This window comes from Drosophila subobscura, chromosome E (genome assembly GCF_008121235.1).
Source record: "Drosophila subobscura isolate 14011-0131.10 chromosome E, UCBerk_Dsub_1.0, whole genome shotgun sequence".
In the NCBI taxonomy this organism is placed as follows: Eukaryota; Metazoa; Arthropoda; class Insecta; order Diptera; family Drosophilidae; genus Drosophila; species Drosophila subobscura.
The window spans coordinates 358,687-370,528 of record NC_048531.1 but is presented as its reverse complement, the minus strand read 5'-3'; the positions used below and the strand labels follow the sequence as shown (position 1 = coordinate 370,528).

Here is an 11,842-nt window from a genome sequence, read left to right as displayed (position 1 = left end):
AAAGTGCTTGAATGAAAATCCTATTAATGAATTAATCCGAGTTTTATTTTTTTTTCCCCCAATCTGCACAACATAGTTTTCAATCTTTTTTTTCTGACATGAGTTTGAAGTACTTAATTATTATTTTTTATTTTTATTCTCATTCTGTATGTATGTATGTATTCATCATCATTCATCATAATAAAATAATTTTTTGTTTCTATCTATATAAATATATTATTTTGTTTAATTTGTTTTACGTTCATCAAAGCCTAAATTAGTTCAGCTAAAAAGTAACACGACATTCATTGACTGTTAGGCGGTACGAAGTCGCCGGGTCAGCTAGTTATATATACAAATAAAAAAAATAAATAAAAATTATTTTCTCAAAAAACAAATAGCAGTGGAACCAGTGTGCCGACAAATGCAAATAAGCAGAGCTTATAGCGTGATCGAAAGCAGTTGAGCGCAGAGAGGAGAGAAGAACAAACGCAGCGACAGCTAGAGCCATGGTAGAATTACTAATAGGTAACGTCGTCAGCTGAGTGGAGCATGGTGAAATTACTAATAGGTGACGGATTCACCACAGTGCTTCTCATTCGAGGCCGATAAATCTTGTCAGTCGTTTGCCAAACGTCGACGAAAGAGGTTGTGTAGCGCACGAATTTTTTCATTGTCTTCTTCTTCTTTTTCTTCATTGTTTACGAATGAAGGCGTAATCGGAAGACAATGAAATTAAGATTTTATTATAACATATGTACCTATTAAAATGTTATTATTTGTTTTGAACTATAAGCTTTGGACCATAAGCTTATTCACCACGCTCTCTCAGCTCTCAGAGAGGCAAGCTATCTCTCTCTAGCAGATAGCAAACGTTTTACGTTCTGCACTCTTCGTTTTTATTGTTTCTGATGACAGCAAAGAAAAGATGTTCGATAATAAATGAAACGAAATAGTTCAAAACAAATAATAACATTTTTGTAGGTATGTTATAACAAAATCTTAAGATATTTTTTTTGACCAATTAGTCTTTGTTTCTGCTTTTGAATTTTAATTCTTCTATTTAAATTTTTAATACGGAATTTTATCCGCATTTTAAAAAAGAATTCTTTGGTTTTTGTGTCTAATTCTAATTTCATTGTCAATGAAGAAAAAGAAGAAGAAGACAATGCAAAAATTCGTGCGCTACACAACCTCTTTCGTCGACGTTTGGCAAACAACTGACAAGATTTATGGGCCTCGAATGAGAAGCACTGTGGTGAATCCGTCACCTATTAGTAATTTCACCATGGCTAGAGCGAGCGCTACTGCACAGAAAGTATTGAGAGCGAGAGAGGGAGAACAGTTACTCGAGCTAGAGAGAGGAAGGCAGAAGCGCAACTACAAGAGAGAGCGGCTAATAGTGAGGGCGTACTTACAAAAAGAAAAAGCACAAACACACAACTAACCGACGCACAAATGAATACGAAAGAGAACGAACGAAAAGTCGGCAGGATATCTCGGGGTCTCGTAAATGTATCAAAAAGATTCATAAAATTCGTGCATTTATTTGCATGCTTAGAAAAAATATTTAAATCTTTTGACATATATTTTTATAAAACTTCTTCCTTACATTTTTGAAGGGATGGTTTTTACAATATATTTATGTATATATCTATTTGCATACAGGTCATTTTCTAACTAGCTAGAATGTTCTGTGATAGTAGATGTTCAATTTGGAACATGAGCTGTACATATGAAAATTATCTAATATATAAATTACTTTAACTAATTAGTCTACAGTACATATTTAAAAATAGGTTAAAATATTTTTAACACAACAAAACAATTGGAGAATCAATTCTTCAATTAACTAAACAGACGTTACCATCATTGACTGTGGTTGCGGTGCTCGGGGACGAATCATCATCGTGGCCTTTTTTAGTGTGTAGTCCCAGCCTCTCCAACGAAACCATACAATTCCTTGACGAGCAGTTAGATCTTGAGGATCATGAAGGTATAGTCCATTTAAACCACGGCCACAGGACTTCCACCACCAGCCCCCCTAAATGATAAATGCAGAAAATTCGTTTTGTAATAGTATTTAACTAGATTTGTATTATTTTCATACCCGGTACTCGAAGAGTATTTAGGGTAAATAGGGTCGAAAAATGTAACAGACAGAAGGGAGCGTTTACGACCCTATAAAGTATATATATTCTTGATCAGTATCAGTAGTCGAGTCGGTATAGCCATGTCTGTCTGTCCGGCCGTCTCCCCTTCTTGTTTGACGTATTGTTCTCGGAGACCATAAGAGCTAAAGTCACCAAATTTTGCGTAAAGACTCGTGTGATATCACACTGAATCAAGTTGTCATCTACATCATCACTTCTCACGCCAACACGCTATTTTATCTCTAATTTTTATTTGCACAATGGTTTTTTTGCTAAACTGAATTTTTTTCTCAGACTTTGAACACTTAATTTATATTCTTTTAAGCTAGATTTAGCTTTGCTTATCTTTGGAAATTTTGTAAGATCAATTTTAAGCTCTGTGGCCCGCTTAAAAGCTCTCTGAAAACAGCATTTTCAACCGAAAAGTGAATATTGCGCCAATTCTTTCACCAGTTTTTTTAGTACCAACCATGTTTTTAAGCATTACGAATCATTTTAGATGAAGAGCCTACTATTTACCTCACATAAGGATAGATTTATTCTTTTGGAGTATAAGTTTTGATCCTTTGCTTTTTTCTACCTTAAAGTGTTTTCGACGACCCATAACAACTAATATTTTGTAACTATCTGTTTACAAACGACTTAAACCAACGATTATTATATCAATTAAAAAATAATATATCAAAAAGCTCGGAAAAGTAAAAGTTTATATAAAATAAAAATTGTAGTGCTATTTTTGATGTCGTTAAATTTCGCTTCTTTTTCGAAAAATTTGCTAAATTATTGAGAGCCGCCAAAATTGTAAGAGTAAGGAACAATTCTCTTAGATAGGGGACATCTCAACCTACTTTATATAACTGCAAAATGCAAAAAATGTTCCTATATATATACATATATATATATACGGGACGGGGGTGCCCACTGAAATTTAATTTCTTCATTCTGGCTATAATAATGATCCAATCTAATTCAGTTATCTTATAGATGTGCCCAATCCCTTTGTGGCGGCGGAAAGGGGAGTGGATAGTTTTTGAAATACACTTGTAAGCACACAGCAGTCTGGAGTAAAAATTTGGTGGCTCCTGCTTTTATAGTCTCTGAGAATAAGCCGACAAACAAGACGGACAGACGGACGGACAGACAGACATAGACTCGGCTATTGATGCTGATCTAGAATATATATGCTTTATGGGGTCGGAAGAGTTTCCTTCTTTGCGTTACATACATCCACTTTGTGGTACTCTTCGAGTACCGGGTATGAAAATTATCATCAAAGCATTTCTAAGCCCCATATCTTTCAGAAAAAGTTAGTCTGGATCGAAGCGACAAAATCGTGCCCAGTAGTGAAATGATAGACTTTATTGAAGAGAGAATTTAGGTTCTGTTCCGAACATTTTTTAGCCTTTCTTTGTATACTTGGCCTACGCATTGTTCATAAGTAATACATATTCCTTACCTTTAACATGCTTGCGCAGTTGAGCGAGCTTCGATCATTGTCTTTATTGTATGTAGAAAACGGACTATTATTTGATCCATACCATGGATCGTTAAGCGAATCGCCTGCGTTTCCTTCATATCCATCGATCTCAAGCTTATAGTAATCCGCCTCTGAGTGTATTTTAAAGTGAGAATACTGGGCATATCTGTAATCAAATAAATAAGTTTCTTAACTTAAACATATTATAGCATATTTTACCAGGTATTCGATAAATTTAGGACCATATTAGATTTGTCTTTTTATACCCGGTACTCGAAGAGTAAATAGGGTATATTGTATTTGTGCACAAAGTGAATGTACATATGTAACGCACAGAAGGAAACGTCTCCGACCCCATAAAGTATATATATTCTTGATCACCATCAATAGCCGAGTCGATTGAGCCATGTCTGTCTGTCCGTCCGTCTGTCCGTCCGTCCGTCTTGTTGAGCGCCTGGATCTCAGAGACCATAAAAGCTAGAGCCACCAAATTTTGCATCCATACTTCTGTGTGCTCACACTGTTACAAGTGTATTTCAAAACCTCCCAAATCTACAATTCAAGATAGCAGAAAACTAAAAACGCCATTCCGTAGGAAATGACCATATCTATCAGATCACCAAATTGGGATACGATTGGATCATTATTATAGCCACAATGTAGAAATTAATTTGCAGTGGCCAAACCCACCCCGTCCCGCAGCATTCACACTCTACTTCGCGCTGTTTATGGCCTCTGCCCCTGACACGGCTCTGCCTCTGCCGCGACTCTGCAGTGTGTGTCTGTAGGGGAGGGTGGCGAGCTAAAGGAGCGTGTTGGCGTGAGCAGTGTTGTTGATGTAGATGACAGATGAAGAAAAAATGTAAAATTTGACAAATAACCGCTAAAGTGCAGATGTAGTACTGAGTGCCGGGTATAAAAGTTGTGACGCGTAAGAATCGTCTCACACGTCCCTTCTCGTTTATTAATCATTTTAATAACAATGCCGCGTCCTAGAAGATCTAATCTTTCCCAGCGAAGCCGTAATGCAATTAGGCAACGGAATATCGCGAGTCAATTATCTGAAATTGCACGAGAACAGCGCTGCGTTAGTATGGAGCAAAGAAGGGCCTTAATTCGTGCTTCTCAAACACAAGAGCAAAGAGAGAGAAATCGTCGAGCTTATCGTACAGATGAACAGAGGAATAATCTTCGAAGTGCAAGGAGAAATGGGTCAAGTATTGATTTGAATCGAGCAGCGTTTCTGTATAATGCACCATCGATTACAGCTTGCATCGTTTAGTTTGCTTTGGTCCAATGGAGGTTGTTTGCCAGCATTGTGGAGAATTGAAGTTTGCTGGTGAAACGCCTGGTTTGTGCTGCCTTAGTGGTAAAGTGAAATTACCATTATTGGTCCCGCCACCAGAGCCATTGTGTTCCCTGCTTTATGGCGAAACACTAGAATCACGACATTTTCTAGCTAACACTCAAAAATACAATGTCTGTTTCCAAATGACTTCATTTGGGGCGGAAATTATCGAAGAACACAGATATAATCCGACATTGCTAACCACAAAAATACTAAATGGTTAAGTGAGCGAGCAATTTTGGCCGCTAAAAATAAATATGTAGATGACCTCAATCTTATAATTCAAAATCAAATCAAAGGTAACAAACGAAGAAGAAGCCACTAATTATCCAACTGAATTTTTAAACTCCTTGGATGTGCCTGGTTTACCACCGCACAATTTAAAACTTAAAGTTGGCTCGGTAGTCATCATGCTTAGAAATTTAAACCAACCCAAACTGTGTAATGGAACGCGTTTGGTGATAAGAAAACTGATGAGCAATGTAATTCACGCGTCGATACTTAACGGAAAATTTAAAGATGAGGAAGTTCTTATTCCAAGGATTCCGATGATCCCAACGGATATGCCCTTTGAGTTTAAACGAAATCAATTCCCGATTCGTCTTGCCTTCGCCATGACGATCAAGAAATCACAGTGCCAATCCTTGACTATTTGTGGCCTCAATCTAGAAAATGCATGTTTTTCTCATTGTCAATTGTACGTGGCATGCTCACGTGTCGGCAACCATCCGTTTTATTTGTTCTTGCGCCTGACCAAAAACAAAGAATGTCGTTTACCACAAAGTGCTTGAATGAAAATTCTATTACCATCGCATTGGATCATTGCAACCTATAGAAGATGCACAGCATAAATTCTTGCAAATAGACTTCATGGGCAATATGGAAGAACAACTTGACAGGCGTCAAGGGATCAACACAGCTACAAAGAGAGCAATTCTCTAAGGTCAGGCTGTTCAAGACTGCTTTAGCCAAGCCAATTAAATACATTTGCAAATATGTCACGAAAGAGAGCGACATGGCGGTTTTTGGTATCCAAACATGCCATACCAACGATGAAATCACGCGCTATCAAGTTGGTACTTTTTTGTTTCTATCTATATAAACATATTATTTTGTATCCTTGTTTTACGTTCATCAAAGCCTAAATTAGTTCAGCTAAAAAGTAACACGACATTCATTGACTGTTAGGCGGTGCGAAGTTCGCCGGGTCAGCTAGTTTATCTATAAAGCATCTATAAAGTGTAACCAAACACTTTGTGGTTTTATCTTACCGTTTGCAAAAGTTTAAACTTTGAAATGCAAAAATCTTGTTTTTTGTGAGTTATTTTTTACGAAATATTTAATTCATAAATTCGGGAAAAGTCGAAACAAAAAATCATGTGTCATCAGGTGCATTATCAGGGCGTTGTTTAAGGTATTGCTCGTCAAAATCTATGGAGATGACGGATGTGAAATTTTTCAAACGGTAAGGTAAAACCACAAAGTGTTTGGGTACACTTTATAGATGCATTATCCGCTTTATGGAATGGCTAAAAAAGTTCTGTATTGGTGTTGGGGCAAGGCCGGCTAGCCAGTCATCCCAGGGATAGGTTTTTCCCAGGCCCCCATTTCACACAACAAACAAACTGTTCGGACATCTCGAACCAACAAACGATAATTAAAAAAAAATACAACGGACTTTACTCTACTATCTAACGAACACATCTCTCCGACGCAGAACAGCTAAAAATCTCCTTTCCCAAGTGCAGAAGCCGATCTCCATTTCGCCGCTGTGGTCCCCTTTCCCCCCCATACTAAACACACTAGCAATTCATTTCAAAACGTTATAATTTGTAACTCAAAAACTTAACACATACCTAATTAATATTCCCTACCCTAAAACTTGGTGGCGCGTCCGCCTACTCCCGCCTCCTCAACTCACTAGAACTGGGTGGAAATAAGTAGGGGTAAATAAATATAAATAAATAAACGTAAATATAAATACAAAAACTGCATATAAATGGTTACATAAATTCGGTTATAAGTATAAATGGGGCGGTTAATAAATTAAATATTATATTTAATATATTCACTTCACTTCATAGTCCAGGTTTCACAAGACTTGGAATTCCTCTGTGTTAGACTGATTCTTCCCGGCCAGTCTATTTATGTCACTTGCTCGTATATTCCACCGACTTCGGATGTATTAATATTCGAGCAGCACTTGTCCACCTTAAAAACTGTATCTTCCTCGCTATCTGACAAAGACCATTTAATAGTTCTTGGGGATTTCAACCTGCCAGGTACTGGTTGGTTTTCGGTTAACGAGTCAAATAACCTTGTGCCCATGTCACGACATGATTTTATTGATGGCTTATTAGACCTATCCCTGTCTCAAGTCAACCATGTGAAAAACTCCTTGGGTCGATTGCTTGATCTGTGCTTTGTCTCGGATCCGACCTTAGCGTTGTTAACACGAGCACTCCCGCTCACTATTCCTGAAGACTGCTATCATCCTACTTTCGAAGTGTCGGTAGATATTGGACCTAATGTATCGGATCGTGCGGGTAGGCTCTGAACGCGTCCGCTGCTTTCGTAAAGCCGATTTTACGAAGCTCAATAACTTAATTAGGGATTTTGATTGGTACAATGTACTTGACACAATTTTTGACACGTGTGTCCCACTCTCATGTCCGACTAGATCTGCGAAACCTCCTTGGTTCACCAAAGAGTTATCCTGTCTAAAGAACCTAAAATCAAGACTATTTAAAAAATCTCAAGAAGTTGGTTCTCCCTCTTCTCTTTCTAATTACTTAATAGCTCGGTCAAATTTCACTGTTCTTAATGCACAATGTCCGATGATCCTATTGGGCTTTGAGGTGGCTCAGAGGGGGCCTAGCTGAGGCCACCGGACGGGTCGCAGGTTGCGGATAGCGAACGGCCTACCCCAGTGGGTAGGTCAGCTGCGAATAGGCGGGCATCCTAAAGAGCATCAACTAAGTTGGCTCTGAGGGAGAGTACCGAAATAAGCAGTCCCGGACAGCCAGCGGGTGTTCGCGACGCAGCAACACTGACGATGCGCTTGTGGTGCCGCCTCTCATTAAGTAGCTCACACAATCCCATCCCTACACAACACCTACCCACATCCTAGCCCCAACACTCACCTCACACCGGGCCGGACTAAGGTGTCACTCGACCCGTGCTAAGAGTCAGCCTGTCTGGGGGCCCGGTATAAACACTAGCCCAGTCGTGAACGGAGAGCTCAGGGATTTGGCAGCCCCCTGTTCTAATTATGCCTTACCCGGGTAACGCAGAGCTCTGCCGGGGTGGACCGTTCCCCTTCTCTGCAGCTCGTGGGAACTACATGGAAAAATTAAATATTGCTAATAATAAACAAAAACGAGAGAGGCACTCCCCAAATGCCTGCAGGGAGAAATCCCAAGCGGGAGAAGGCAGCGGCCCAAAGGCCTGGCCCGATCCGCTCAGACGCAGAAAAGACCTGCACGGTAAAAGACGCGGGTACGAATCCGGGTGGATCCCATCCCAAACCTGGGATGGGTGGAAAGTCAACACCCAAAACTGATACCATGGTAGGGCAGCTAAGCAATATTGCGGCTGCTCAACCTTCCGGTGAAGCGGCGGGTGAGGACTTGCCATCTACCAGCGTCCAAGCCAAGAAGTATAGCTATGCCGAAAAGAGAAGTGCTGGGCACATACTCCGTCGGCAGAACGCCAGCCAAGAAGTCAGTCCGACAGCAGACTGGCTGAAAAAGTAGAATGGGCCTCGACGGTGTTGCCCAACTTCAGTGTGGAGCCACAGAAGGTGGCCGCACAACAGAAGAGGCAACGCTCTCAAGAGACGCCCGGACCTGCCGCGAGGCGATCCAGGGTTCTACCTAACGTATCCTTCGCGCAGATTGCCAAGGAGAGGACGCTGATAGGCGTTCTCGATAAAGGCAGCGCGGAGGGGAAAATACTCAGAAGCCAATGGAAGTGGGTGGAAGCGGCACTGGCCGACCGCTGCTTCGAGCTTCTAGAGAAGGATCCTGGGCCACCCCAGTCTGCAAGGACATGGGATGGTTCCAGGGAAATATAAAAGTGGTAGCCTGCGAGGATGAGCGCTCCGTGAAGCTATACAAAGCTGCGGTGGCGCAAATCGGTGAGGTCTACGCAGGGGCGAAGCTCGTCGCTGTAGACTGGAGCGAGGTGCCAAGTAGGCCAAGAGCCCGTATATGGGTACCGGCCACGTTCAAGGAGCCCGAGCGGATCCTAACGATGTTGCAGAGATGCAACCCCACACTGCCAACCTCAGACTGGAAGGTGGCTAAAGTGGAGGCATCAAAGGGCCCCACAAATCAGGCGGTTGTGATCCTGAACAAGGAATCGCTAGCCCCGATCGAGGCAGCCAGGGGAGAGCTAAACTTCGGGTTCAGCTCGGTGACCATGAAGGTCTACAAGTCGGATGCAGCGGCCGAGGCGCGTTCTGTCAACAAACCAGTTGAGCAGGACGTTGCCTCGGAGATCGAGGCATCGGAAGTAGACCCGGAGCCGGAGCCGGCCCTAGAGAGCTACTCCTCGGAGACGGAGCTGCTGCTCGATTTTGAGGCGATGTGTCGGGACGACATCCTCGACGACTCAGACGCCGATATAACAGTGGTGGAGAATGACTCTAATGAAGTCTCTGAGGCTTCTGCAGATAAATCTCCACCACTGTAAAGCAGCATCCGCTGCTCTTATACTCCGCTTAGTCGCGAGCGGAGGAGACATAGTCCTAATCCAAGAGCCCTGGGTGGTAGGAGGCAGGGTCTGTGGATTAGCGACAAAGGACTACAACCTAATTGTAGCCCAAACGGAAGGTAAAATAAGAACCTGCATATTAGCAAGAAAGCACTTAAATATCTTTCTGCTCCACAACTTTAGCAACGGCGACAACACGGCGGCCAGCCTAGAGCTACAAGGGACACGCCTGAACCTGGTGTCGTCCTACATGGCTCATGAGGAAAGCGATCCTCCCAGTGACCTCGTTCGCAAGATTGTCAGCGACAGCGAGAGGTCGGACACAAGCCTACTAATAGGCTGCGATGCCAACGCTCATCACACCCAATGGGGGAGCTCGGATACAAATGTAAGGGGTGAGTCACTTTTTAGCTTCATCCTTAACTCCAACCTATTTATTGGAAATCGGGGTAATGACCCCACTTTCATTATAAAAAACCGCCAAGAGGTTATTGACCTCACTCTGCTATCTCACAAACTGTTAGACACTATGAAAAGCTGGAGAGTCCTAGAGGACCACTCCTTCTCCGACCACAGGTACATCGAGACAATCCTATCGCTCGAAAGCACCATACCCACTAGCTATGTAAACCCAAGAAAAACCAACTGGGATACGTATAGCGCAAAAATGGAGGAATTACTCTCCCCCCTAGCCACAAAATGCCCGGATACACAAGACGATCTTAATCGTCTTGTGGACAATTTCACGGAAGCTTGCAATAAGGCCTTCATGGCAGCTTGCCCCTCGACCAAACCAAGAGGGAAAAAGAAACCCCCCTGGTGGTCTAAACATATAGATACCCTCCGAAAAGACTGCAGGACTCTCTTTAACAGAGCCAAAAGCAGCAGCGAGGTAGCGCACTGGGAAAATTACAAAAGTAAGCTAGCCCTATACAAAAAGAAACAAGGAGAGCAAAAGGGCCTCTTGGCATAAATTTTGCTCGAAATTGAGGACACGTCAGAAGCCGCAAGGCTACGCAAGGTCCTGTCAAAACATCCCCTCGGTGGGATATCTCAAGAGAACTGATGGTACGTGGACAAACTCTAGCGAGGACTCCCTACACATTCTTCTCGAAACTCACTTTCCTGGGTGTACGACCATCGAGCCGGCAGACACCCCAAGTGAAGGCCCGGAAACCTCGATGGGGCACATCCTCACAAAACGGAATATAAGCTGGGCAGTAAACAGCTTTAAATCCTACAAATCGCCTGGCCCGGACCAAGTCATTCCGGCTCAGCTACAAAAAGCCGAGGACGTGGCCATCAACTGGCTCCAAAGTATCTTCAGGAAGATACTGACAGTGGAAAAATCCCCGCGCTTGGCTAAAGGCTAAAATAGTCTTTATACCCAAGGCAGGGGAAACCCTCACACACAACCCCAAAAGACTTCAGACCAATAAGTCTATCGTCCTTCCTCCTTAAAACCTTTGAAAGACTAGTCGGGATGCAGCTGAGGACAACCATTAAACCTCAGTGGCTGTCAGGCGCTCAACATGCCTACCGAAAAGGGAAATCCAAGGAAACGGCACTCCATGAAGTAATCTCGGCGGTAGAGAAATCTCTTCACGTCAAAGAATACTCCCTAATCGCTTTCCTAGACATTGAGGGAGCTTTTAACAACGTCATACCGGGAGCCATCACAGAGGCACTGACTGACCTGGGGGTGGATCGTCACTTGGTGATGCTCATAGATCAATTGCTCACATGCAGGACAGTGACATCATCAATGGGATCGTCCACTCAGTCAAGGTATGTCAACAGAGGCACACCCGCAAGGCGGTGTCCTGTCTCCCCTTCTATGGAACATAGCCGTCAATAAGATCTTGTGTGACTTGGAAGGGGAGGGCTGCAAGGTGGTAGCATACGCGGACGACGTTGCCATTATCTTCTCGGGAAAATTCCCTCAAACACTCTGCGAGCTAATGACCGCAAAGCTCGCACGACTGTCAGAATGGACAAAGTCGCGTGGACTGGGAATTAATCCCTCTAAAACAGAACTTGTGTTGTTTACAACCAAATACAAAATCCCGCCCCTCAACCCCCCAATACTAAACGGATGCAGGCTCTCCTTCAGCGACAGTGCCAGTTACTTAGGGTTGGTAATTGATAAAAAGCTCAGCTGGAACCTAA

At 42.6% G+C, this 11,842-nt stretch overlaps 1 protein-coding gene across 5 annotated transcripts in view; it reads right to left on the bottom strand.

The window, feature by feature from the left end:
* Positions 1-1,621: 1,621 nt before the first annotated feature.
* The window catches only part of LOC117892558 (protein O-glucosyltransferase 2), a 74,359-nt gene continuing 64,138 nt past the window's right edge, over positions 1,622-11,842 (bottom strand). For 2 of the 5 annotated variants that reach the window (XM_034798871.1, XM_034798872.1), the window contains 2 exons: positions 3,589-3,775; positions 1,623-2,023 (listed from right to left, as the gene is read on the bottom strand). In XM_034798871.1, coding sequence (XP_034654762.1) covers positions 1,832-2,023; positions 3,589-3,775 — 379 coding nt within the window. In that variant the 3' untranslated portion in view covers positions 1,623-1,831. Of the gene's footprint in view, positions 2,024-3,588; positions 3,776-11,842 lie in introns of all 5 variants that reach the window. The other 3 variants (XM_034798873.1, XM_034798877.1, XM_034798874.1) reach the window with 3 other exon arrangements.